At 38.1% G+C, this 26,883-nt stretch overlaps 6 protein-coding genes across 14 annotated transcripts; 4 read left to right on the top strand and 2 right to left on the bottom strand.

The window, feature by feature from the left end:
• The first annotated feature begins 67 nt into the window (after nt 1-67).
• LOC143367584 (pleckstrin homology domain-containing family J member 1) lies at nt 68-3,288 on the top strand. The gene is made up of 2 exons (XM_076809542.1): nt 68-504; nt 2,199-3,288. The coding sequence occupies exons 1-2, from the start codon at nt 414-416 to the stop codon at nt 2,678-2,680; spliced, it is 573 nt and encodes a 190-aa protein (XP_076665657.1). The 5' UTR covers nt 68-413; the 3' UTR covers nt 2,681-3,288.
• Nucleotides 3,289-3,787: 499 nt separating this feature from the next.
• On the top strand, nt 3,788-4,605 carry Tapdelta (Translocon-associated protein delta). The gene is made up of 2 exons (XM_076809977.1): nt 3,788-4,186; nt 4,298-4,605. The coding sequence occupies exons 1-2, from the start codon at nt 3,935-3,937 to the stop codon at nt 4,556-4,558; spliced, it is 513 nt and encodes a 170-aa protein (XP_076666092.1). The 5' UTR covers nt 3,788-3,934; the 3' UTR covers nt 4,559-4,605.
• Nucleotides 4,606-4,793: 188 nt separating this feature from the next.
• LOC143367799 (proteasome assembly chaperone 2) lies at nt 4,794-7,402 on the bottom strand. 4 transcript variants are annotated; one of them, XM_076809971.1, is made up of 3 exons: nt 7,257-7,402; nt 5,305-5,662; nt 4,794-5,222 (listed from the first exon to the last, which is right to left on the bottom strand). In XM_076809971.1, exons 2-3 carry the CDS (start codon nt 5,635-5,637, stop codon nt 4,812-4,814), a joined length of 744 nt encoding a protein of 247 aa, XP_076666086.1. In that variant the 5' UTR covers nt 5,638-5,662; nt 7,257-7,402; the 3' UTR covers nt 4,794-4,811. The 4 variants fall into 4 exon arrangements, with proteins under 4 accessions (XP_076666086.1, XP_076666084.1, XP_076666085.1 ...); XM_076809969.1 differs by lacking the exon at nt 7,257-7,402 and adding an exon at nt 6,016-6,121; XM_076809970.1 differs by lacking the exon at nt 7,257-7,402 and adding an exon at nt 5,996-6,091.
• On the top strand, nt 7,043-19,844 carry Isha (Insulator su(Hw) mRNA adaptor). 6 transcript variants are annotated; one of them, XR_013085102.1, is made up of 19 exons: nt 7,044-7,240; nt 7,850-7,978; nt 8,082-8,373; nt 8,447-8,634; nt 8,702-8,980; nt 9,068-9,214; nt 9,335-9,585; nt 9,698-9,901; nt 10,021-10,154; nt 10,257-10,465; nt 10,638-10,815; nt 10,928-11,239; nt 11,322-11,549; nt 11,650-11,927; nt 12,106-12,360; nt 12,544-13,007; nt 13,160-13,440; nt 13,581-19,192; nt 19,682-19,844. XR_013085102.1 is itself a non-coding variant. In XM_076809943.1 (19 exons), exons 1-18 carry the CDS (start codon nt 7,211-7,213, stop codon nt 14,183-14,185), a joined length of 4,464 nt encoding a protein of 1,487 aa, XP_076666058.1. In that variant the 5' UTR covers nt 7,044-7,210; the 3' UTR covers nt 14,186-14,191; nt 19,682-19,844. The 6 variants fall into 6 exon arrangements, 4 of the variants coding, with proteins under 4 accessions (XP_076666062.1, XP_076666058.1, XP_076666059.1 ...); XR_013085101.1 differs by having other exon boundaries at nt 13,581-19,385; XM_076809943.1 differs by having other exon boundaries at nt 13,581-14,191.
• A 75-nt stretch (nt 19,845-19,919) lies between these two features.
• On the bottom strand, nt 19,920-22,411 carry LOC143367796 (CAAX prenyl protease 1 homolog). The gene is made up of 6 exons (XM_076809965.1): nt 21,866-22,411; nt 21,492-21,638; nt 21,184-21,387; nt 20,591-21,103; nt 20,367-20,510; nt 19,920-20,278 (listed from the first exon to the last, which is right to left on the bottom strand). The coding sequence occupies exons 1-6, from the start codon at nt 21,980-21,982 to the stop codon at nt 20,060-20,062; spliced, it is 1,344 nt and encodes a 447-aa protein (XP_076666080.1). The 5' UTR covers nt 21,983-22,411; the 3' UTR covers nt 19,920-20,059.
• A 1,093-nt stretch (nt 22,412-23,504) lies between these two features.
• Nucleotides 23,505-26,773, top strand: Pex13 (peroxisomal biogenesis factor 13). The gene is made up of 5 exons (XM_076809967.1): nt 23,505-23,797; nt 24,055-24,327; nt 25,226-25,473; nt 25,599-25,781; nt 25,875-26,773. Exons 1-5 carry the CDS (start codon nt 23,730-23,732, stop codon nt 26,237-26,239), a joined length of 1,137 nt encoding a protein of 378 aa, XP_076666082.1. The 5' UTR covers nt 23,505-23,729; the 3' UTR covers nt 26,240-26,773.
• Nucleotides 26,774-26,883: the final 110 nt, after the last annotated feature.

Genomic DNA, 26,883 nt, shown 5'->3' with positions numbered 1-26,883 from the left:
TTCAAAATTTTCAGTGGCAGTCTGCAAAGTTTTGCAGCGCAAACTCTACAGTTGAGTTGACGCGAGTTGACGTCTGCCGACGTTTAGTAACGCACGCTCGTTATCCAGGCGTTATCGGTGTGTCCGATCTTGCACGATGATGTAAATATGATTGTTATAAATAATTTCTGATAAACATTGAGCGATACTATTGAAAGCCACGAAAGCTGGCGGATGAATAATGAAGTACGGTTGGAGTTGGAGCCGTTCGAGCGTTGAGAATTGGCGATAAGGTTTGGGGATCGCAGCCAAGCTTTTTTAATAAACGCAGCCGAAGCGACCAGTAACATGAATTATGTGTATACGTAATATGATCGTGCGATAGCATTTACACCACGCAGGACTGCTCGCCGTGTAAATGGTTCTTTATCATCATGAAGTTCAACGAAAAAGAACTTGCGGAGGCAAGTAATGGTCCCGCTGATATCGAGGGCCGTTTAAATCACAAACGGGCTCACAAGTCAGGTTAGTTTAGTCAACAGTCATTTAAATTCAATCAGACACATTTCTGTTGATTAACCTATTAATTCACCAATTTTTACAACTGCGTTTATTTGAAATAATGATTTTAAATATTTAAAAGTGATTTCAGTATGCATTTATTTCATATGCCTTTCAGCCTTTGTAAGGGGGTGTACATTTCTTTTTTACAATATTATATTTCTATTTCTTCTTTTCTTGTTCTTTTTCACGCTGTTTTCTTCTGCTTATTAATATTTTTTATTTCTCCACATTTAATGTCAGCTCCTTTTTTTTTCTAGATATCTGTTCATCCGTCCTATCATTTCTTTCAGTTCTTCTAGTGTTTTTGCTATTAGGACAATGTCATCTGCATTTGCCAGTGACCATATTTTTTCTTTTCCTATTACTATTCTTCCTGCCTGCGCTTTTTCCAGAACTTTCTCTAGATCCACTGTGTACAGTGTGAATAGGGTCGGGCTCAACGGGCACCCTTGTCTCATCCCTATGGTGGTCCAAAAGCTATCCGACGGCTTCCCGTTCACTCTTATCACATTCCTTGTTTCCTTATATATTTTCTTTATCCTTGTTCCCAGATTCTGACTTATTCCATTTCTTTCCATTACTCTTCCTACTTCGTTTCTATTTACTTTATCAAATGCTGCACTTATGTCTGCAAAGAATGTGTAGATCTTCCCTCCCTTATTCTGTAGTTCCGTGTTTACTATATAGTTCATTATAAATATATTATCTATCGTATTCCTTCCACTTCTGAATCCTGCTTGCGTTTCTGGAATTATCTTTTTTTCTTCCATATCTATCTTTAATTTCTCTTCCAGACACAACGCGTATACCTTGTATGCCGTATTCAAAAGTGTTATACCTCTATAATTACTCACTATATTCTTATCCCCTTTCTTGTAGATGGGCACTATCACCCCTTCCTTCCAACTCTCAGGAAATCCTTCCTCTCTCCACACTTTATTGATTAATTCATTTAATCTTCCTATTATTTTTTTCTTACCATTCTTCCATATTTCGTTTTCGAGACCGTCCTCTCCCGCAGCCTCTTTGTTTTTCAGTTTCTTTATTTGTTTCCTTATTTCTTCTTCCATAATTTCTCCTGTGCTTTCTTCGTTTTCCTCCTTCTCATTCTGTATCTCTATCCTTGGTTGTTCTTCCTTACCATCCAGCAATCCTTTAAAATAACTTTTCCATTCCCTTATTTCCATCTTCTTAGTCATTCGCTCTCTTTTTTTCCTTTCCGTGCTTATATACATCCAAACTTGGTCTTCCTTCTTAATTTGCTGTAATTCCCGTTCCTCTCTTTTTTGGAGCTTTTTCTTCTTTTTCTCGCATTCTTTTTCATACTCTTTCTTTCGTTGATCATATTTCTCCTTTTGCCATTTACTCCTCTTCCATCATCTTAATGCTTCTCTAGCCTTTTTCTTCTTTCTCGTGCATCCTTCATCCCACCATTTACTGCTCCCCATTTTCCATTCCCCTGTTTTAACCTTTTTCTTCTGTACCGCTTTGTTTAATTTTTGTTTCAGTTACTCCATCATTTCGTTTACACCTTCTTCTTCGAAATTCAGCTTCTCTATTTCCTCCTTCTTTTCTCAATCCTTGTCCTAAAAGTGATTGTATCAAAAGAAGTTTTGTGGTACTGTTGGCTAACATTGGTATTATTTGTTTTTCAGGATTTAAAGAGAAATGGTTTAAATTGAGGTGCAATTTGCTATTTTATTTTAATATCAACGAATTAGGACACATCGACAGAAAGCAACCAGCTGGTGTGATCGTTTTAGAAAACTACAGCATTAATATCGACACTACGTCCGAAGGGATGTTTGCATTTAGTATAGCATTTCGAGACGAGCACGAGAAAAGGCACGTTCTGAGCGGTCGTTCGGAATCTCAAGTAGAACAGTGGGTCAGCGCGCTTAAGCAGGCTAGTTACGAGTATTGGAGGTCGCGCCTAATAATGCTGCAAGAGGAGTTATGCAAAAAGACGGGGAAAGATCCATTGCTGATGTATCCGAGAAATCAGGGGATTATCAGAGATGAGGCATGGGAATCCGCGTCGACCTTTCGATCTCATGTACGTTCCTTTACAACCTCCGTTGTAACATCGACTGCGATAAATACAGTAACGAAAGAAGTGAACTTGATTGAATTTTAAATTAAGTAGTTTAATTATACTTCTCTTAGTTTCTGATCCGAAGCTGAAATATCATTCGGTTATGTAAATCTTGGACACAGACGTACGAGTTTCAGTTTCAAAATTTATTTATTTTAGCTAATATACCTATAATTTATACAACTTATATGTACATGACAAAATAAGGGTTCCCTACAACTGCAAGCTATTTACACGTAATACTAGATGTAACTGTTTCATTATTTATTAACTTAAAGAAGTTTTATACATGTATTTATGTAAAATGATTTTGATAAAATTTTCAAAGAACCAAAAAAACAACATTATAATGCAATGTAATTCTTAAGAACTGTTATTTGAAATTTATACGGCGCTAATACATCGGAATCGAGATATTTTATAGGAAGAATATGACGATTGTACCTTTTAAATAATTTCTATTATAGGCAGGGAAATGAGCGATTACTGAGTTATTGCCCATACTTTCTACCTCGTGTACAAATCTTTCAAGTATTCGAATACCAAATACTCTCTTATCTGTAATGAGCATAGATACTATTAAATTTTACCAATCGATGATCATCTGTATGGAATACTGTAATGAATAAAACATATTTTTTTAAGCGGTATATTTAAGTACTCTTTAAAGTATCTCTCCTCAGTAATTAAAACTTTTAAATGAATTATGAAGCATTTTATTTCGACTTCTATGTTAGTTAAAATTGGTTGTTAGATTTTAGAACCACGCCCCCCTCTCTGATGTCCTCACATCAAGTTGTCCTCTATGCCTACTACCCCTACACGTAATCTACGACCGTCTCCCCCCTTGCCGCTGTATACGTTCATTCCCTGTCTAGTCATTTTTTATGGTCTCATTCAAACTCCCCCACCCCTGCTCCTCCAGCCACCTCATATTAGCATTGATTATTTTGATAAATAATTAATATATCATGATTGTATCGTATCTTTCGATATCTTTCAGTCGAAATTCTACGAAAATCGCAGAGATATTGTGTGCTGCAGTTAAGTAGTTGGTAGCGTTGTTTCCGACTACTTACCGCTTACCGCTTCTTACCCCGTTTACCACGTGTCACCAACTCAGCTCATCACGCATATCCACGTGTCCTCAAAGAGGTCGCCACAAACAGATCGTACTTAGTTGTGGTCACTGTTTAACCTTACTTGAATCAAGCTACCGGTAGTCGTTACAGTTTTACGGATAAAGAATTGATAATATTCATCCTCGAGCGTACGAAAGAAGCTCGAATCAATAAAATGAACCATTTCGCAATTCTTTCTATTTTAATAGTTAGTGGCATTTCCGGAATTCTCGGTGAAAGTTGTCAAAAACCCGAGATTGTTGCATCTGGATATGTCACGGAAGACGCCACGATACTTACAAATGTTGCATTCACAACGCAATTTGTACTTAAATGTAGCAACGGTGTGAAAGGTATTACACTGTACGCAGAAGTTGAAGGCAAATCGTTGCCTGCTGCTAGATTAAGTTCCGATAACAAGTACCAGGTAATTGACATTTCACACATATATATAAAATAAGCCCCTTTAATCAATGTATCATCTTACGTAAAGAATAGAAATCCTTTTACTGTCATAAAAAAATCATAATTTCTACAGGTTTCTTGGACGGAAGATGTGAAGAAAGCACGCTCCGGAGACTACAGAATAAACCTATACGACGAAGAACGGTATGCCGCCATTCGTAAAGCACATAGAAATGGAGAGGATCCGAGCACTGTGAAGCCTTTAGCTGTAGTAGTACTTAACAATCCAGGCGTATACCTCGGGCCCTGGGTCAACTCGGAGCTTCTCGCTGCACTTTTGGCAGCCCTAGTTTCTTATTCTGCTTTCTCTTCTAAATTCAAGCTTCTTGCTTGAATATTCTGAAGTAAATAATTTTTCAAATAAATTATTCTTTCAATTGAGCATTATTTAACTAAACGACCAACAAACTAATAGAATTATAACATTAGAATTGTTATTTAGGTTCTATCTCAAATATAGCTTCATAATTTAATATTACGATATTTTAATTAATAATATATATTTCAATATTAAACTTTCTAGTTTATAATTTCCTTCTGTGGAAGGGGACTTTTATAAATAATGCAAAAACGGTTGTATACGGAGTTTAATATACTTCTGAAGCAGGTGGATTACCAAAAAAGTATTCCCAAGATGGCGGATACTTAATATCTATGTCACCACAAGCATTAGTGTCTATTACATTCAACCACTGGTTTAAACCTTTGACTAATATCAACGCGTCAGAAACATTATCTCCTTCCGAACAATAACAGAACAGCACTGTACAAGGGATCTCCGTTGATTTCAGATAATCGTAAAGGCCATTTGCGTATCCACCGCCGGGAATATGGTTTCCCGTAGAATCTGTTAGAATCTTCTTTTCATGCTTTTTCCAACAAAGGTTTTCCAGAAGCTTCTTGTTATCCAACAATGAACGATCTGAAGAGAGATACCTTAAACTGACCTCTGATCTATCAACACGCTCATAGTCGTAACTGCTGCTTAAAATTAATAGCTGCAAAGATAGATCTTTTATTAATACCGAACTAAACGAACAAATAGGTACATATTTACTGGAATAAATAAATCAATAGTACCTTGCCGATCTTTCTTTGTCGAACGAATTGCGTTAGTTCATCGAAGAAACTAGTGCAATTGCCAACGTAAGGTGAACGTAGCTGTAAGACAATTATTTTACGCGCAGCTCCAACATAGAAATCAGCGGTAGTGCAAAGGGAATTGGAGTTCTTATTGTATGGATCGAGACCAGTGATTGGAACGAACATGGAACTCCACATAGATCCACTTTTGCACAAATTTAGACTCGAGATCAATAGATCTATACATAACTGTCCAACATTTCCAACAGCCACCGATGGAAGTATCAGAGTATAATTTTCCAGACTAACTTCTTCTGGTAGCTTTATCATCTTTTAATGAATACTTATCGAGTACCTGGTTTAATAAGAATATTCGTTAAATCGAAGATTCCGATTTATACAAACTTGTGTTAACAGAAATACCGCGATGAAAGTAAGACTTGAATAAAATCGGCACGTAATTCAAAAATTTTATCGCGTTTGGCACTGGTGAATTTAAAATTCACAAGTCACTGCAACGACGTAAATATTAACCAATGAATAGTTGTCATACTAGTTTCTTATCTATGCAATTCAATTTTTGTATGACTGTTACGATGTTGAAATTAAAATAACAACGTCATCCACGCCACCCGGAATTAATAAAATTGCACGCGGAGCTTGTACGTACGCATTAATTTAAACTTACGACTAATAAGTAATAAATACCTAGCAATAAATAGCATAACAACTTAACAATTTACTCGACATTTGTAGCAGACTAAAAGCTAAAGTTGGCAACTCTGGCTGCAACTTTTTGCCACCTGTGACGCCACCAGCGCATGTGCAGTAGTGATCCTCTAGGACTGCGCACTAGTGCAGGTCCCGAATGTGCTATAAATTATTTTATTTTACTTGTTAATTTCGATTTCTATCATAAATGTATGTATCTATAATTATTATTGTTATTATTAGTAGCTATTATTAATTATGTAGATATAAAAGATAAATATGGAACTTTTATGTTATAAAGACGTCAAACCTGGTAAAAGAATGAAAGATGTTAGAAGTCAAGTTTAGCATAAAAAATTTTCAAACATTTTATAATATTTTATAATTGTCTCCCTTTGTTGTCGTTTTAATTCTGAAATCAACAGTCAGCATGCAAAAGTGTATGCGCTAGTGGCGCCCTCTGCGCTGAGCTGTGCGTCAGCTTTCCCATTCGGCAGACGGCAATGAATTATTATCTACTATCTAGATAATAATTATTCAAATGTATTTATTTTAGATTAATAGTGTACAATAAGTACTTAGTGTACGATCAAACAGCGTCTAACAAAATAATCGAACTAGATAGAAACTTCAGAAATGGCAACGAATCCTTATTAATGAATATTTTCCATGTGTTCTTTCTTTACTAATTACTTCGTTCAACCAAATGTTCTTATCCATTGATAAAACATCGAAGGTACAAAATCTTTTATCTAGAACGATTAAAATGACGTGCATATATATTAACCTATAATTTCTATGATACTTAAGTCTCAATACAATATTCCGTCATTGTAATACAGTTTAATGATATAGGATTGACATTTCGGAAGAATGCATGTCTTACAGGGCGAATGAAAAGTATAAATGTTCGTGGAATAATTTATGTTTAGACGATCTGATTGGGCGAAAGGCGATCGGTATGGAAGCGCGACGCGTTACCCACCGGGCGCGGCGGCGGCATGTGACGTCATGCATCACCGCCCCGCGATGCCTTTCGGGAAATAGCGCCGCCATCTTGAGTGGCATGGCCCAGCTAGACAGTGCGCCCTGAGCAAAGACATGCGATTTATCGTGAAAACATTGAACGTCCCAAAAATCACGGATCCCTGTGAAACATAGCGAAACCTCGGTGCTTCGCACCCACGTCAGAATGGAGGCGGTTAAGGCGTTTAACGCGGAGGTGAGCTGACTCTTACCCTCGATTCTTCTCCTAGCCCGCCGACTCTCCCTCTTCTTTTTTCTCTCGTTCCTCGTTTCCCATTTCCCCTTTCGCTGTATTCCCGTTTCGAGGGACTATGCGATACGAGCGTGGGACGGAGCCCCGGAGGGCGGGCCTCCCCCGGCGGCCCCCCGAGGAATCGAGTGATTTTCGTGCACGGCGAATGCTTTGATTTCTAGTCCCTCTGTGTGCAACAGAGAGGAAAAGGCTATCCCTGCACGGGAGAAAGAGGGGGAGCAGTCAGGGAGAGAGAACATTTATTGTGATTTAGAGTGTTTCTGTGATATACGGCGCGATGCTTTATTGTTATTATGCGAAAATACTTCTAATTTACACGATTAAGGATAAGTATTGGTATTCCTGTGCTTCTGGAGGGCAGTTATAAAGAGGGGGGTGGAATGGGGATGAGAAGTAAAAGGGAGATACATTAAAGGGTGTTTTATGCTGTTGCGCTTCGAACGGTTAAATTCAAGACCTAGAATCACCATGCTTTTCGATCTTACGAGAAACTTTTCCTATTTATTCGTTGCCACCTCGAAGACGGTTTAATTGTCTATTTTGTTCTTTCAGCTTTCCGCTCTCTATGACGTCAAACCACCAATCTCCAAGGCCAAGATGAACTCTCTGACCAGGGGTGCGATCAAGGCAATCAAATTCTATAAACATGTTGTGCAAAGCGTTGAGAAATTTATTCAAAAGGTAAAGGGTTTGATAAACTGCGTTGTATAGTTTTTCTAAAGAGTGGATTACAAAGGGAGTTAGATGGAAATTAATTAATTAATGTGATAATTGTGTGTTGCAGTGTAAGGCGGAGTACAAAGTGCCTGGATTGTACGTTATAGATTCAATTGTACGTCAGTCCAGACACCAGTTTGGAGTAGAGAAAGATGTCTTTGCTCCACGCTTTGCCAAAAACATGCAAACTACCTTCTTGAACCTTCTGAAATGTCCCCAGGAAGACAAAAGCAAGGTGATAAGGGTTTTGAATCTTTGGCAAAAGAATGCAGTGTTTCCTTCCGAGGTTATACAACCTCTGTTTGATCTCGCGGACCCGAATCATCCGATACACAAGGAGCAGGCAGTTAATACCAATGGTAAATGAATCGAAGAGCGAGAATGATAACGAATAATATTCGCATTAAGATTGAAAGCGATTGTAATTTTCAGGCACACTAAACACATCTTCGACGAACAATGCAAGCAATACTGGTGCCGTCGTAAAAACTCCTCCGTTAACTGCGAAAAACGCAGTAAAAGATCAGAAGTTATTTTCTTCCGCGAAGCCAATCGATCCTGCTTGGCTTGCTCAAACAAAAATGGAAACAGCAAATATAGTTAATGCTAACAAGCTTCTGGTATGTCTCGCGTTTAAATGGTTCTTCATCCATTGGGATCGTCAATTTCAATTCCTTTTTTCTGCAGGGCCAATCGAATTCAAGCCAAATGGACGCTTCTTTCCTCGACCAGCTGCAACATTTACAGCAGTTATTACTTAAAAAACAGGAGGCAGCGAACGAGCAGAAGAGTTCGGTAAAATTTGATAAGAAGCTGTTAGATTTTGATTACGGCGAGGAGGAAGACGATGACGTTGTTGTTGCTAGTTCGCCAGCAGCGACGGCAGCTGCGAATGCTGCCCAGCACAACACAGTTTCTACGGGAAACAGTTTGGAGAGTCTCGGGCTACTCCTGACAAATCCGGAGGTATAAATCGATACACTTTACATCCAAGTAATTACAATCGGGTATAATGCGAATTAAGCGATTCAACGACAACTGGGTTGACGATAGGTCCTGAGACAGCTACAAACATTACAACAGACAATGCAAGGAAATGCTTCCTCGTCGCAACATGAAATGGAAGAAAAAATGCGGAAACTCCAGCAAATGAAACAGCAGGAGGAAGAGTTTGATAAGCACCTAGCCCAAACTGTTCCTGTACGTTATTCGCATAAAAATGAACGAGCTCTGTGCTCGTAAAGATTGCAAGAACGATTAATTACATCGCTTAATGTATTCTACATATGTTAATTAAGTTCGCTTTGCCTTGTCTCGCAGAATCTGCCGTTCGCGTCGGAATGTGAATTGAAACCTTCGGATATCTTGAAACCAAGTCAACAAAATACGTATACCACAAATGTAAGTAGTGGAGTCATACAAGATATGAGTCAACCGCCACCTGGTTATCCACCGGCTCTACCGTATGCCTCTCAACCTTTGTCAAATATTAGGCAGATCAATCAGCAGGCGCATCAAAATCAAAAGAGTCCGCTTCTCGATGAGCGGCAAGATACGCAAGATTATTCTGGGTAAACATATCTTTCGCCCTCGTTTCGCAGAGTTAATTAATTGCATTTAAATTCTTTCGAATCTTCTCGTTCGACGATTAAACTTAATGGTTGATTGATCGTTGATTTGCAGAAATGGCGCAAGACGAGATAGTAGCAGCGTAGAAATTGTAAATTGCGAAAGTACAAGATCGCAGAGTAGATCGCCTGATCGATACAGACATCATAGTCGATCTAGATCACCACGGCATAGAGATAGGGACAGAGATAGAGACAGGGATCGAGACAGAGATAGGGACAGGAAATCTCGATCAAGAAGCAGATCCAGAAGAAGAAGGTAATTCTATGTAGCTATTTTTGCCAGTAGTAAATTTGTGGTTGAGGATCGATAGACGTTTTACTATACTTCGTTGCATTCATTGTGTAATGTGTGATTATATACGCGTTGTGTTTTAGATCTCGTTCAAGAGATAGGGGGCGTGATAGAAAACGCGAAGACAGCCGCGAAAAGATGACTGAGGAAGAACGAGAGAAAGAAAGAGAAAGACGCAAACGAGGACTGCCGCCAATCGTGAGGGATAAATTAAGCGGTAATTGAAAGATTTTCTCATTTACCGGCACAGCTGAGTATCGATCGTTCACGTTCGCCGTTATTACTTCTAGTCGTATAATACACTTAAATATGTTTGCAGTTTGCAGTACCACTCTTTGGGTAGGACATCTATCGAAATTGGTACACCAGGAAGAACTTTCAGATACTTTTGGAGAATTTGGTGATATTGTCAGCATAGATCTGATATCGCCTAGAGGTTGCGCCTTCATATGCATGAACAGAAGGCAAGACGCATATAGAGCACTTACTAAACTTAAGAATCATAAAATGCAAGGAAAAGCAATCACTGTAAGTTATTCGACTTACAAGTAATTCTTCATTATCTCTGAATACATTAAATTAGTTCCTAGTTTTTCCTTTTGTTTTTTTTTTGTTTTTTTTTTTTGTTTTTTTTTTAATTTTTTTTCCGAAGCAAAATATATTGTATTTCTAGAGTAATAGAATTTTCCATGTATTTCAGTTAGCCTGGGCACCGGGGAAAGGTGTGAAAGGAAAGGAATGGAAAGATTACTGGGAAGTTGAATTGGGAGTTAGTTATATTCCATGGAATAAATTAGTAAATGTTACTGATCAGGATTTAGAATTACTCGAAGAAGGTGGGATGATCGATGAGGATACTTTGCCACCCAATTTAAAAGGTAAGTACAGTCCGTGTACGCGCGCGATCATTTATTTATAACATTCCTGGTGTTGCGCTCGAAAAGAGGCATGGTTAAGATCAGAATTTAAAATCCAACGTCCAATCGGCAGGTAAATTAAAGCATTCCGGGACGAACGCAGACGTGCTTCAACAGCAGTTACAGTTGCAGCAACAAGCCTTAGTTGCGGCTGCTACGATTCCAAGTTTAACAGACGGCATTGTGAATGTAATGCAGCCCCCGACTAGCGTTCAGCAGCAACAGAGCCAGCAGCAGGCTCAGCAACAGGGTCAGCAGCAACAGCAAGTGATCGACACGAGCCAACCGCCGCCGATCAGGCCTCCCACGTCGGCCGCACTTCTGCCGCCGCCGAATACGCAGCTGCAGATGATGCCGCCTGCTTTTACAATGCCTGGAGTTCCTCGTAAATGATGATCCGTTTTAACGTATCGGTCAAGCTCCCATTAATAATTCTGTTTCATTTATACGTGATTCCGTTGTTCCAGGTATGATCGGACCAATGGGATTACCAATGCCGCATAGTTTAATGCCCAACGTCCCGATAGGTGTACCACCTCCAAATATGCAGAGCTTACTAGGCCCTCCTGGAATGATGCAAACTATGCTAACACCTCCAGTAAATTCTCCGTTCGGAGCCGGCGTTGGCGTTGGTTTATTAACCCAGATTCCTTTACCGGCACCCGCCGCGCCCTCGGATAAGCCCAATTCCACTGGTACGTGTGAGCGAACACTGACGTGTCGAACTCTGAATTAAATTGATAATGGAGAAGGCTGTAGTAGTAATAATGCTGGAAATATTGGCGTTGTCTTTAGGTATGCCACACAATGTCCCTCCGATAGGAGTCCCACCACCAACGACAGAAACGGGTATGCCAAATTTGCCAATGTTACGTCAACCTTACGGTGTAGGACCTTCTGCTCCCTTACAAATGCAACTACCTCAGCCACAACATTCTGCAGATGACATGGACGTAGAAATGGAGGACGCGATGCCGCAGAGCTCCAACGGGGCTAAGAACAAGGGCAATTTAACCGAGCAGCACATCTTACTTGAGAATGAGGAAAGAACAGAGGCCGACCAGCAGGTAGAGGTAAATATATGGAACATTTTCTCAACGTTGAAATTTATAATATCACGTTCGTGCTTACCGTAACAGATTTGTACAGTACATATTTCGCTTGGATCTCGCTACTAAAGTTAATTCAAAGCGACATTTATATGAATCAGAGTGCACTGTACAGGATTATATAAATTTAATTTAAATTTAGCAACAGCAGCATCGAGATTATAAAGAGAGAGAAAGGGAACGTGAGAACAGAGAAAGAAGGGATAGAGAAACGCATTTGTCTCATAGAGATAGGGAAAGCAATGATTCCAGAATGGATCGTGGAAGGGAAAGGGGTAGGGGAAGAGAACGTGGACGTGATCGTAGAAGAGATATTAGGGACAGAGACAGAGATGACAGAAGAGAAAGAGAAAACAGAGAAAATCGAGAAGGGAATCCGCAAACTCAAAATCTTCAGGTACTAGCCTGTTAATTTTAACATTCTTTAATAATAAACCGCCAACAGAAGCGACATAAAGGAACATAAAGTAAGAAAGTATTATAACAAACTGCGAGAAAATTACGACCGTTTGAACTTTCAACCTGCCCCTCCTTTACATTTAATAATATTGGTATCATTAACAAAACGTTTCTCTTCTAGGAAAATGATTCCACTCCGAAAAAAGATGGCAAACCGAGCTTAGCCGATCGTCTACGTCAATTGGCCGATGGCACTCTTCCTCTTGAAGATCGAGGCGACCGAGTGCCTCCTCGTAACCGACCAGAGCGAGAGAGATCCGATAGGAATTTCGAGGAATCTCGATCGTCACGCGGAGAGCCCCTCTCTTCCCTGATGGACCTGCCCAAATTCGGCCCGCCCCAGGAAAGGGGTGATTTCTCTGCCCGACCGCCAGATTTCCGGACTCCTCAAGATCCAAGGGAGTTCCAACAGCAAAGGGAAAGGCAGAGCTTTGGTAGGGGTCACAGAGGATCGCAAATGCACGAGGAGTACATGGACGCCCCTAGGATACAGGGGGGGATGTATCAAGAAGAGTTTGATAATCGGATACACGGACAGCAAAGAATAGAAGAATTCGGAAGACTTGGACCTCCCCGGGAACAGAGGTAAAAAGCACCTTCCACTTCCGAAGAGCAAACGAGAGCTTTTTCTCTCTCCATTATCAGTAGATTACAGCGGGTTCCTGGTTGTGCTTTCAGAGATGAATTGAGAAATAAATATAGGTTGTTTAATCATCGATTAAAATTGTTTGTCAAAGGGAGGAATTCGACAGGTCCGAGGTGCGAGGAAGAAGGCCACTAGACGATCGGGATCGATTCGATTACGATATCAGACGAGATGGTTTTGATCCTCGACTTCAGGACGGTTTCGATCCAAGGGGGCACCTTGATCGAGGTGAATTCGAGCCCAGGAGACGGGAATTCTTTGGAATGGAACCTATGTTCGGGATGCCGCCTATTATGGGACCCAGAGGGCCTAGACCAGGACATCCTGATGGGTTTGGGCCCCGTACAGGTCCTCTAGGAGCTCGCGGTCCTGGTAAGAGTGATCTTTCTGCTTTACTATTGAAATATGAAAGCTAATATGAAAAATTTATTAATTCCTTCTAATGTGTGAAGATAATTGAAGAAACGGTTGTGTTGGAGAACGGATAATATTAATGAATGTTTGTGTTCTAGGTCCTTTAATGTTTCATCCGCGAGGCCTAGGACCTCGTCCTCTTCGCCCTGGCATGAGGCCTTTTGGTCCCCGTGGTCCACCTTTCGATCCCCGAGAGCCGGATGCCTTTTTCAGACCTCCTTTCGATGACATTCGCCCGCATGTCAGACCGCCTTTCGGCCCTATGGGGCCGCCATCAATTATTCCTCCAGAGTCTGCCGCTCCCTGGAGGAATCAAGAGCATCCCTCTGGCACCTGGCCAGCTGATTCTGAGAATCAGCCGCAAAGAGACAGCTCCAGAGAGAAGAAAGGTGGCAAGCATCCGAACAACCAGAGCATGGACAGGGAGAGTCGAAACAGGGGACGGAAATCCAGGTGGACAAATGCAAGTCCGTCTGGAGAGGACACCGAGGAATCCAAGGAGCAGGAGTCAGCTACTGGGAGCACTGAAGAGAAAGAAGAGCCTATAAAGGAAGAGCAAGTGATGGTGCAAGAGGAGGAAGTGGTAACTGAAACAACGGAGGTGGTTCCTAGTGACAAAAAGGAAGATACGGAACAAACAGTTGCGATACACCAAGAAGGCATTGAAACGAAGGAGGAAGAAGAGGACCGCAGGGATTCTTAGACCAAAGTAAAAAGCGATTTTTCTCTTTAAGAAGTTTTTTTCTTTCTTACTCTGTGGAGTGGTGTGAGGGAGAACTCGTTGCTTCGAACTGAGTTGGCTCGAAACGAGAAAGCTTATTTTGGAAAATGATGCACTGAGTTTTAGAATAATTATCACTTTCAATCGATGATACATTATTATTATTATTATTATTATTATTATTATTAAAGTAATCATATATTCTTTTAAAATTTGTCTTTGAAATATGGACAAAATTATCACTTGTTGCTAGAGGTAGGTTTTAAAGAGTGCAAGCAATGAGGAAGTTTTTATAAATATAATTAATGAAATTTATATGATATGTACAAATGAAATGACGTTTTGTATTGTTTTAAGGTGTATGCGAAAAAGAGGTAACATAGAGTACATCATCGATTGAACGAAAGAGATATATTTCTTTAATTCAACGTTTCAGATTTCAAAGGAATTAGTTTTGCAATCGATTTGACAGTAAGGCACTGTGATTTGTAAACACAGGACCTATGACCCGCGGATACTCCAAGTGGCGACTTATTTATTGAATTGTAAATACTTTTGTATTTTCGTAGTAAACACGTATATAGTATGCACAATTTAAATGTATACTTTCAAGTATTTCTTAAGCTATTGAGGGTATCAGAAAATTGTTCGTACAAAAGTTACTTCGCTTGAAAGAGGAAACCGTAATAGCGGGAATGCTATTCGATTATTAGTTTCGAAGGCTCCGAGATGAGCTTCGTTTTATTTCTTTTAAATGGAACTGTGTAGTTTTTCTCAACTCGTTGAATTTATTTTGAAACGCATAATAATATTGACGTGGTAAAAGTGCATAGTTTCATTTGAGAAAAGAGATGGCAATCTTGGAATCCCTGAGCTGTTCAATTTCGTTATTACGTTTCCCCCCATTCAATCGAAACAACCCGTGTCCAAACACGTTTCTCAAACCTTCAATACCGTACGAAATAATTGGGTGTAATGCATTTAAATCGGCTGTACTGTATAGATAGATGAATCTTAATAGTAGGATCTTGATTAACCGTAAATATTACAAACTTCGAGTATTTTCATATGCACATTTTTGTTGATTGTACATTCAACACGATTCTTATAATTCGTCTGTTAGATAAAAGTCGTGTATAAAGTAGAAATTTAATTCAACATATCAGTTTAAACGATTTCTCGTCGTATGCAAATTATTCAAATTTAATCCTCAATTATACGTTTCATTAGACATGGCTTGCCGTATTTCCTGTGGCAGGCTTAAGGAAAAGAATTTTATTATATTTATGTAGAAAATTGAACGTTCAATCAACAGAAAGAGTTAATCAGTAAAATATGTAAGCATTCATTCGGATAAGCAAGATTCTACCATCGTAAATATTTAAATAGATAGAGAGAGAGATTATATATAAATATATATATATATGAGAGAGTGTAAGCCAACAAAGAATGGGAGAGAGTGAAAGAGAGAGAGAGCGAGAGCGAGAGAAAGTGAAAATTAGAGGGCGAGAATATATATAGCGCCGATGTTCGGCGCGGCTCAATCAAACGAACGAAAAATAAATATTTTATATATAACGTCTTTCTTCGTAAGCAGAATTCTAGCCTTTCATTCCGCTTGGCTCCCGGAATTATATTCACTTTTTTTTGTTTTCAAAGACAACTCTCCAGCTGTAGGAAGCTTTGAACGATCTATTGGAATTCAATATTTAAAATTCTCCCGATTACGCAAGACACTTAAGAATTGCTCTTCGTAGATTATATCTGGGAGTCTTTACAGGAAAACTAAAGAACTTAATTATTTGTTAATTTGAACAATCTCTATTATCATTTTATGTACTTTTCTTTGCGCCACAAGCGAGAAATCTTCTACATAACGTTAGGAAAAAGGTTTCGGAAAAAAGTTGCGTAGTTCAAGGTACTAAAATACGGCGAGCCAAACGACATCGTCTGAGAATTCTTTTCAGATGGAATATTCTGCCCGTAAGATGAACTTTCCTCTTTTAATAAATATTTTCTGCGATCATTTAAACGTTCAACCCGAAAACAAGGTGTATCCTCGTTATCGAGTCATTTATTTAGAACAGTCGATGCAATTATTATTTAATTTTAAGTGCAATTTTAACGTAGCTTACGTATTCCTTGCCTCGATGAAATATATATATATATATATAGCGAATTTTTGTACATTTTTAAGTTGCTGTTCTATTTGAAGCATGATCTATTTCGCCATTCAGTTCTTTTAACTATGCAATCTTTATCTGAAATTTTTTCCTCCGAATATCGAGTGACATATCCGTTCATGGAATCGAAGCATAGGGTGGACACTTTTGCGGTTAATTAAAGGCTGGTATATTTAGTTGAAAGGAACGGAAAGTGTTAGAGAGAATAGAGAAGAAAAAAAAAGCTTAGGAACGATATTCGGAATGGAGCGAAATCTTTTCAGAGCAGCTTTGGATACTTGTTCAGTACTCGTACTCGTGTGTTCACATGCGTGAGTCTCTCTCTCTGTCGCCACACGACGATGGAACACCAGCCACCAGGTCGCTTGCGCTCAAACTGAGCGACAAGTGCAAGGTACTGTTGTGTTTATAACTCATTATATTTATATACTGAATGCTATTTTCCTTTCTGGACGAACTGCGGGATATAGTGAGCCAGAACGAATTGATTTGTGTTGTAGTAAATGGGGACCGAAGCGAATCGGGTCGCCCGAAACTGCATTAATTTCGAATTCCAGCTTCGCCGTCTTAATTCAATTATCTGGAAGCTTGAGCTTTCTAGCAAATTTTTGCCGATTGAAAATTGAAAGGCCGACTCGATTTTAGTAATTGGCAACGCGTTCTTAGCTCCTTTTGTGAATAACATTAATGTTAAGAAGTTTATGGTGTTGCTGTAATAGGTAGATGGCGATGAAAAATTGTACATTCAATTTATAACTAAGATGCAATAATGAGGGGGCAAAATTGATAATTGATTATACTAGAGAAGTGGACAATTGTTTAGTTTATTAACTGATTATGTTTAATTATTATGTAGGTTGGATAGTGTAATTCATCAAACCGTTTATTGATCTTTTTTATTCAAGGTATTAATACAACGATCGCCGATTCCAATGCGATCTATTTTGAGGGAGGGGGGAGGGACTTGAAAGTTCGTCCAGAATGTAACAATATTTTTTTACCGGATAATCATATTATAAACTTGTCAAAAAAAGCAAAAGATTTACAAAAATGAAGAAAAAAAACGAAACTTAGAATAATATGAAGAGCCCATGCACCACTCCGGAATAGAGTTTAAGAAGCTAGAAATTCCGACCTTTTTTTTCTCATTTTTAAGAGTAGCTTCGACGAGGGAGAAGTAGAAAGACCCGCGAGTTATTTATCTGCATAAACAGATTGTTGATCGTTTGTGTGAACATCTATTTATATACATACAAACGGCGAGCAATAACAGGATCGAGCGTAAATGGACAACGAAAATGATAGTATTGGCGACCTTGCAGGCGATTGTAAATATTTAAATCATCAGCTTTTAATCTACTTTCATAACGAAAACGATTGCTCCCGACATGTCTCGATTAAACGTTAGATTTGTTTCTGCGCCTGGTCCGTGTTCTTATGCAAGGTATCATTTAAAAGCCATTTTCGCAATTGCGTAATTACGTGCATTTCGTAACCTGTTATTGACGTCAATCTGATCGGTGGGAGGAAGAAAAAAAAATTGGTATACACGCACATGCGCGGAGGTTCGTGGTCAATATCAGATTTAGGATTCTAGCATATACAAGTAGTCTAACGTAAACTGTTACAATCTCGTATATATTTTTTTTTCCTTCTCGAGAACTGTCGGGGATAGCTACAAATTTTTATTTGTTGCTACTTTAGGACTCATTGTGGCCCTTTATGCGACGTACATGGAACCGAGTCAACTCTAAGGGTCGGAGATGGCAATTCCACCATTTTTTTTTATTTTCTAAAAAAAGAAAAATGGAATAGCAAATAAATTTTGACATTTTTTATTCTTTCTTGTGAAAATAAGTAATATTTTTTTATAATTTGCATAGTTAAGGAAATATGACGAGAAATGTCCATCAGTAAAACAATTGCGTGAAACACATTAGGTTCTAACGACACGCTGTTAGAAACCGTTATAATTGAATGTTTAATGTGATGTACGTGCATCAGTAAACATTTATCAAATCTTCTTCTTTCTTTACTGATACTATTTCCTGTATTCGATGATATCAATGGAGTTAGCTACTAAGGCACCAATAGAATACATTTTTCCACCGCTTTCGTTATTCTGTTTCTATTTCTTTACTTATGCAAAATGTTGGCAATTAACTCCAACGATGTTATCGGATGCCCGAGGTAACATCAGTGAAAGAATTGTTACAAGTACATGTACATCATTTTAAGCATTTAATAAAGTCAGTTTCAATTCATGTCCCCGATGTTATTCATCCTGTTTGTGGATCCTGCAAGAAAGAATACTTTCCACGTTACTTTATTAAATAACTGTATACACCGAATATGATAAGGGATTATTGAAATATGTACAAGCTGACGTGCAAGCGTGTTTGTTGCGCGAGAGCTGCAGTGGGTCCTGAAACATGAAATAAGAATGTTGTATCGCTGTTCGTAATACGATAGTTTTCAAGGGAACGATTTGTAACATTTTATGTGGCTACCCTGTATACGCGGTAACCTCGAATTTTTACGCGTTCTCGTACGTGACGTTTAAAACATCGAATACTTACGAGCGTGGTCCAATTATAGAGAGCGCTTTGTAAGATTTGGTACAACTTGAAGAATGAGAAAGTTACTATTGAAAAGTAAAGCAATTGTTGATGTTATTATGGCATACCGGCTATCATCATTATGCGTTACTAACGTCATAAAGTTACGTAGCAATGTAACTCACACCGCTCACACGGAGATGAAGATTTCACGTATCGCTGCGCGAACAGCTGCAAGCAAGCGATAGGTAGAAGAGAATAATGCAGTACAGCCTATTGTGAAATATTTCAGTGTACACATTAGTTTTGAGTATAAATAATTGAAACCTTATTTAGCACTGTCTTGATTTGGAAATTTTATATTTCCTGATTATTCCACATTTTACGAAATTGTTTATACATGATTTACTTATTTTGTGATATAACATAAGTAGAGCAGGTGTAATTATGATTATGCTCCAAGTTTTCTTATTGGACAAGAGAGAAGTTAACTATTATATTAGTTAAGTGAAACATTTGTATAAACAATAATCGACCAATAAGTCGACTTAAAACTTTATTAGCTGATTAACCAATTCAACATTTTACTTGTACGTCGTGTTTTATTGCTTCATTCTGGAATCTTTATTTGACCATCAAACCTTAAAATGCAATTAATTTAATAGAACACACATGTTTGTAAGCGTTTAGCGTAATGCGTGATTGCAGCTAAATATCATCATTATTATCTGTTTCAGGCACGTTACGTCTTGGAACAATGAATGGATCTATTGCGTGAGTTTTCCTCGATTCTGTGTATTTATTGTAAACATAAACATTTTAATAAAATTGAGATATGAATGTATAACACAGCATGGGTATCGTATTATATAAAGCGGGATTGGTCTTTGCATTTTTTTTCTTTAATCGTTACAATTTATAGCAATTGTATATTTTTTTTATTAGCACCACAGGGTAGCACCCAGTGGGCTCTCAGAAAATTATTTGAATTTTTATTTTACATTCACGTGGCGTTAAAAATAGTACATAAGAGTACTTTTACAATCGACCATACAATGTATTATACTTATCCTAATGACTGAAATGCATACACGATGTTGGAATCAATTGTACCATTAATCTTCTTTATCGATAGCCTCGAGTCTTTCGAGAAGTGGAGGATGGCTATGATGCCAGCTGGAATATAGTTTGTCGTAAAGAGGATAACCAAGATTATCCTTTTGTAGTTTAATCAATGCTCTCTTCAATGCATCTCCATGCCCTAGGGTCGTTGCGAATTTGTCCGCTTCGAATTCATATTTCCTTCCTAGTACCACAGAGACGAATTGTATTAACTGAAACAGAAATGTCAAGAATTTTAAATACGAAGATAGTCACACTTTAGATTCGTATCGTTCGTAGCATTGGGAGCCATGCACTTACAGTGTTTAAAGGTATTAAAATATACATAGTGACAATAATAAGTCCTATAAACGTTGGTTGAGAGTCCAGAAAGCCAAAGGCAACGTACATTGGCTTGTAATTCAAAAGCTTCGCATACAGAAGAGTATTCGCCAAGAAGCTCACCTGTCAAAGTACAGTTCCAGAAATTACGAGAAGAGAAACAAAAAGGGTGATAAGTCAAATGAATGCGCTGCAAAATATACCTGAGCTAGCATAAATCCTTTCAGTGTATGACTATGTTTCCAATGTCCTAATTCGTGAGCTAATACTGCCAGAACCTCATCCGTTTCGCATCCTTTTCCTTCTGTCTCACCTTCCGCAGGTTTGTAATACTCTTTCACCAGAGTATCGAACAATACGATCCTTTTATGTTTATGAAACCCGTACAAATACGCATTGCTATGCGAGGATCTCTTCGATCCTTCGACGATAAATAACTTGTAAAGTGGAAATTTCACAGACGCGGCTAGCGCTTCGATCTTTCTCCTCAGATCGCCATCTGGGAGCGGTGTGTATTTATCAAAAAGTGGAGCGATAACTTCTGGATAGAGAATCATCATGAAAAGAGTAGCTATGATCGAAAAGATCCAGAGGTAAAGGAAGAAATAATCCCCTCCATTCCCTATGATCCATATCACGGCACAAAGGAGAGGTATCGCAATCACTTGAGAGACAATGAATTTCAGAAGCTGGTCTTTGGCAAAAAACAATGGTGTCTGAAATTGATAAATTACACAGAAGTTCGAACAGAAATTCTCCAATAATTCTTGAAATAAGATTTTCGTTTTTTTTCTACCTCTTTGTTAAATCCATGTTTCTGTTCTATGACAAACGTATTGTAGATCTTCAATGGCAGATCGATTGTATCGTAGATAACATTTATAACGAACATACAAATACCGCTTAATAGAATTTCATTGTTACGATTGAAACCAAAGTACCCTGCTAAATCGATGCTCCACTGCCAGAAGTGGCGGTAACAGAATACTAACAGGAAGCCCTATAAATGTACAAACTCTTATAGTATTTCAAAATAAATTGAGCGCTCCTATAGCGACGTTTGGTCTTTAATGAAGAACGTCGAATGTAAATCAGACTCCATACCGTGGTAAGAAGTTTAGAATAGATATCCTTTAGGTTGCTGAACTTCAATCTATCTAAATCGTAACTACGTGCCTTAGAGTAAACATCTTCCGTCAGTAATCCTTCAACAGATTTTGGTAATTCAACCAAACGTATCATCAATGCCCTCTGAAAAAGTTTCAACATAAAAAATATATATATATATACACAAACACACAAGATTATACACTACACTGAAAATTGATATTTAAAAAGAAAAATATCAATTTTGGTCAATTTATTACGGAATTAAGTAGAAAATTTCTTAAAATATTTCTTGCCAGATGGCAACAGCAGAATTGAATCTTTCAACTAATATCTTTTAAAATAAATCTAATTTTTAAACCACCACTTACCTGACGAAGGCTCAAATAAAACTTCCAAAGAAAAAGTAGCCATACTAATGCCAGGATCTCGTAAAGTAAATTTTTTTCGACTAATTCTGCAAGGCCGGTCATTATTTTCAGGCACATCAACGAGAATCTCGAATACGGTATCGTATGTACCGGACTACCGGTTTACTTGGAGGTTAGGTTTGGATTAGCTTCGGCTTACTATACACTTACCTACCCCGAGTATGTACCCGGTATGATTAACTTTCTATCTTAAAATTTGATTAACGTTGTAATTGGAATTGAATGTTGGAAATATTTTATTTTGTCGTTGCGTTATTCGCCTGCATCACCCCTTTCGCTTAAAATTAGCGAAACAAATCGCCCGTATTTAAATCCGTTATTATTAAATACGATATTACAGAATTCCATGAATTCCAGAGTTTCAAGTAAGATTCAGCAATGTTGCTTCTATACAATTCAAATTGCGCCGAAACAATTGAATTATTTTCACCTATTTTCACTAAGGAGATCAATGTATCAATGTGTTTGCCCGTATTGCAGAATTTGTCTTCCATAAAATTCAAGGGTGTGCGATCTCCGCTGGGTGAATCTGTGTGTTATGTGAAGTTAGCTATAGGACATAGGGATATCAAGTTTTGATGTGAGAGCGTAATTCAAAATCCTTTGTAGTGGAAAGATTTATTGTAGGCATGCGGGTTCGAAGCGAGCAGCATCTCTGGAAGGTTTTAAGCGAGATTCTTATAGAGCTATCTTTGTTTCTATCAGAAACAACCAATCCAAGTCATTTTCTGGCACCAGTGCAGAGTCAGTGCGAGGTACCGAATTCGCTATTAAGGTCGTGTTCAGATATATTGCGCGACGAGCAGGCTTAGCCCGAGAGAGAGTGAGAACGTTGAGAACAGGAGCACCGAGCAGGCAAATGGTATGGTGGGAGAATACCCCTCACGAAACTCACCGGCCAATATACCTGAACACGACTTTGAGGTTGCATTCAATAACTTTGAAAGCTACAGTTAGGCCAGGTGAAGATAGTAAATAGCTTAACTTTTCCTTTCACATCTGCGTGCCAAATTTCGTTGAGCGGACAGCGGCTCGTCTCGTAAAAGTCATAAAGTCATAAACTTTGTTCGGGCGACGTCTCCTTGACCCTGAGGGTTGCGCTTACCTGCCTTTTAGATGTGTATGTAATGTAAGTAGCCTATGTAAACTATGTAATCGGAAAGCGTGCCTCGACCACTAGCCGAGAGTGGAGCGAAGCGCGAAGGAAGGGCCAAGGACGGAGAGAAGGCTAGAGGACAACCCACTGACGAAAGTTGGAGGATGTCATCGTTTTGATTGGATGAAAGGACCTGAGGAAGAATTTCAAAGGATGCCCCGGAGTCAGAGGAGTAGGGCGCTCAGAGGGCACAAGCGAGGGGCGACTTTGTGAAAACGGCAGATCAATCTTGTCAGCAGACTAACGAACAGTTTACTCATGTAACAATACAAATATAGTTGAAAACTTCACCCTTGTTGAATCCTTTAAAATTCCCGCATTACTTCGCGAGCTGAGTGCTATAGCGCTCCACGAAGCGGCGCTTCATTAAAAATGCTACAGGACAGGGGCCACCCCGCGGGGCTATCAGCCACATTTCACCACATTCGGATAAGAAAATCTCTAAGGAAGAAATTACTTGCAAACGGTTGCAAACCTGTGCAAGGTTTCCACGATGAATAGTAACGTTCACAGTTGTCAAAAGATCATATGCACGGATATTTACATTTCAAGAAGCACGGATGAAGCTGCTTTTTGCATTTGTGGAGGTGCTATGAACTTTGTACAGGACATTTCGTCGAAAAGACGATAGACAGATTATCGTTAACAATGACGCCTGACAGATCGAGTGGTATTAATGCGAATCAGTTAAAAAATGTTCCGAATATTATGAGCAGGTATTGGCTTCTTTAGAAGTAGATTTAAGATTTAAATAAAGATTCGGTAGAGCATGACAATTTAAAAATTCAGAGTTCCAAGTCCACTAATGGAGGAACACATACATATCAGACATATGAGACCTGAAATCTGAATTGATTTCATCATTGCAAAAAATATTAACAAAAATCACTTTGCGTTAAAAATTGATAAATTCCTATTAGAATGTAGTAAATGATGTTATATATTATTCTTATGCGGAATAAATTTTTTATAGCGTACCAAGTACGTCGTCGCCATTCGCTCATTTAAACATTCAGCCAGGAAATGTACCTCCAATTCCGCCGCGTCAACCGGTCCAAAATCAGATGGGATTCAGCGATTATAGACCATATGGGTCTACTTACGGCAGCGGATATGGATATGGATATGGAAATCAATATAGAGGACTCAATGGATTCGGAGGGTATAATTCGTACGGCTATAGTCCCTATTCTAGCTATAATAATTATGGAGCATTTGGCGGGCACAGCGGTGATGTTGAAAACAGGCAAGTCGCATAAATTGTTTAATAACAATGTAGCGTAATAAATGTAACTACCAAACTTACAAGTAAACATGCACTTATAGTGAATGGAGTTTCCCAATTTGGAATATATTTTTTGAAAGTATTCGTACTAACTAAGAAATCATGTTATTAAAGCATACACGAAAAACGGCAAAATCCTCATATTTCAGAATAATTTGCTAAAACCTAGCATCTATATGTTTTTTGTGGTGCTGAATTCCAATATGATGTTATTTTTTATATAAAAAAAATTTCTAAGGTAGTTCTCTTAATAAAAAATCGATTTTTTGGAAAAAACTCAAGAAGGAAGGGCTGGAGAATTTTTTAAATAGACGACTTCAAAGTTAACATGGGGGCGCAAATAATATCACTGTGAGATGAGTATATGTATGCGTCATGCATTGTTTGACGATAATCACATGGGCTGCTCCATCGTGTTCAAATAAAATTGTAAGTGTTTTCGTCATGTTTCCCCATGTTAACTTCGAAGTCTATTGAAAAAATTCTCCGGCTCGAAAAGTTTCCTAATTAAGTTATCTCGAAAAAAAAACGATTTTTCATTATGAGAACAAACTTAGGAAATTTTTTTTACACAAAAAATAACATCATATTCGGATTGCATCATATTCATATACAGATGCTAGATTTTAGCCAATTATTCTTAAGTAAGAGGATTTTGCCGTTTTTCGCGTACGCTTCACCAACATGAGTAAAATAGGTCCATTGCAGATATAATTTTCAGGATTTCTTAGTTACTATGAGCACTTTAAAAAAATATATTCTAAATCGGGAAACTCCATTCACTATAAGTGAACGTTTACTTGTTAGTAGAAGGGTATGCGAGTGACATGTATACGTGACTTCTCAATCTTTATTATAGATTCTTTCAATACGTCGAAGACAGTACCAGACCAACTTTTCAGTTAATCGAAACTGTGCTTCAAACGTTCTCGTCGATGACCATGCTTTTGGAATCGACATACTTCGCTTTGACAAATTCGTTCAGGGCAATTTTAAGCGTCGCAGAGAATATTGGAAGATTACGATCTACCGTAGGACAGCTGTTTAGTACTTTTGCCCTGGTTAGATTCTTAAAATGGTTGTACAGAAAAATTGCACGTAGGACTGGTAAGATCGATCGATATTGCGCCATCTCATTGAAATGTGGATATATGAAATTTGATGGCAACTAGAATTAATTGAAATTTTATAGAAACTAGGAGAAATTATAATTTCTGAACTTTGTTATTTAGGGTTTCAGGGTGAAAGTTCCATTAACGAAGAATTATGGGAGAAATCTATAGCGAAGATTGGAAACGATAATGTTACTAACAACACTTCTCTTTGGTCTGGATTTTTAATATTTAGTGTATTTTTTATAGTACCTTATATGATTCATAAAATCTCCAGCAATATTAAAAGCATTCAAATGAAAGGTACTGCAAATGTATTAAAATGATCTTTAATAATCATTGGAATATCACTCTTGTGCTTAAAGAGTTAACTACACCATGACGTTTATATTTCAGGCAAGGACCCAAAGGAATGGTACCAGTGCGAAGAACCAGTGTACGTTGCAACGGTACTGTACGATTTTGTCGCAGCAAATAACGAAGAGCTCAGTGTGAAAGCTGGTCAGAAAGTCGTTCTTGCGCCCCAGTCTCTTCAACCAAAAACTTTACCAGGCTGGTGCAAAGCTACCGATAATGTAAACATTGGCCTCATTCCCTATAATTACGTTAAGGTTGTAGGGCAGTTAAAGAAACGAAAAACAGACGAGACCACTGCCACGAAAGGGGAGAAGCCCTTTGCAAACGAAACTAATTGTAGTAAGAGTAATAAAGGAAATTCTGATGTTTTAAGGACTGACGAAAATTTCGCAAGTGAAACGTAGGCACTTGGAATTTATTTTACAGCATTGACATATTTTTCATTGAAATTTCGGGAAGTCTGATATTTAAATGGAATACTGAATGTTCTACAATCGTAGGTAGTCTATAAAAATTATATTCCACAACGTACTCGATTGCTCGAAATTTACTGTCTATTGAACCTAGTTTGAAAAATACCGAAATTGCCTTGAAATATACATCATAAGCAAGCATACAAAATTGTGAAAGATTTACAGAGAAATGTCAAGGTCCCGATTAAACTGAAATACTATGTGTGCCAGCTGATTTTTAAGCGAAATTTCATATCAGATATATTAAAGGGTTTAACGAACTTAACTTCTAGTGTCACATGCGGTACTTATGTTTATACTGCAAATCCTAATAGGCAATTTTAATAATAACAGTAGGCTACATATTATATCGTTACATTTGCATACAGTTTTCTACTTTAATCTTAATTTTCGTTTATAATAACTTGGATATTTAAATAAATATTTGTAAATCTGTTCTTTATTAAAAAACGAATGCTAAGAAACTACGTATAATTGATTATTTCTTTATGCAGTGTGAAACTCTGTGTATTTAGAAAATCTCAATTGTTTGGAATGTTTTCAAAACAGTTTCTTCAATTACGTGGCAAATTTGT

Source organism: Andrena cerasifolii, chromosome 4 (assembly GCF_050908995.1).
Source record: "Andrena cerasifolii isolate SP2316 chromosome 4, iyAndCera1_principal, whole genome shotgun sequence".
Lineage (NCBI taxonomy): Eukaryota > Metazoa > Arthropoda > Insecta > Hymenoptera > Andrenidae > Andrena > Andrena cerasifolii.
Note: the sequence above shows the minus strand (reverse complement) of the source record. Positions and strands in the feature narration are given on the sequence as shown.

Coding starts and splice junctions, on each gene's coding strand:
- LOC143367584 (XM_076809542.1), top strand. CDS start 414: ATGAAGTTCAACGAAAAAGAACTTGCGGAGGCAAGTAATGGTCCCGCT. Junction 505..2,198: donor CAAACGGGCTCACAAGTCAG/GTTAGTTTAGTC, acceptor TTTGTTTTTCAG/GATTTAAAGAGAAATGGTTT.
- Tapdelta (XM_076809977.1), top strand. CDS start 3,935: ATGAACCATTTCGCAATTCTTTCTATTTTAATAGTTAGTGGCATTTCC. Junction 4,187..4,297: donor GTTCCGATAACAAGTACCAG/GTAATTGACATT, acceptor TAATTTCTACAG/GTTTCTTGGACGGAAGATGT.
- LOC143367799 (XM_076809971.1), bottom strand. CDS start 5,637: ATGATAAAGCTACCAGAAGAAGTTAGTCTGGAAAATTATACTCTGATA. Junction 5,223..5,304: donor GACAAAGAAAGATCGGCAAG/GTACTATTGATT, acceptor CTATCTTTGCAG/CTATTAATTTTAAGCAGCAG.
- Isha (XM_076809943.1), top strand. CDS start 7,211: ATGGAGGCGGTTAAGGCGTTTAACGCGGAG. Junction 12,361..12,543: donor CGCAAACTCAAAATCTTCAG/GTACTAGCCTGT, acceptor TTTCTCTTCTAG/GAAAATGATTCCACTCCGAA. Junction 13,008..13,159: donor GGACCTCCCCGGGAACAGAG/GTAAAAAGCACC, acceptor TGTTTGTCAAAG/GGAGGAATTCGACAGGTCCG.
- LOC143367796 (XM_076809965.1), bottom strand. CDS start 21,982: ATGTGCCTGAAAATAATGACCGGCCTTGCAGAATTAGTCGAAAAAAAT. Junction 21,388..21,491: donor ATTCTAAACTTCTTACCACG/GTATGGAGTCTG, acceptor GTACATTTATAG/GGCTTCCTGTTAGTATTCTG. Junction 20,279..20,366: donor TTTTAATACCTTTAAACACT/GTAAGTGCATGG, acceptor TTTCTGTTTCAG/TTAATACAATTCGTCTCTGT.
- Pex13 (XM_076809967.1), top strand. CDS start 23,730: ATGACGCCTGACAGATCGAGTGGTATTAATGCGAATCAGTTAAAAAAT. Junction 24,328..25,225: donor AGCGGTGATGTTGAAAACAG/GCAAGTCGCATA, acceptor TCTTTATTATAG/ATTCTTTCAATACGTCGAAG. Junction 25,782..25,874: donor TAAAAGCATTCAAATGAAAG/GTACTGCAAATG, acceptor TTTATATTTCAG/GCAAGGACCCAAAGGAATGG.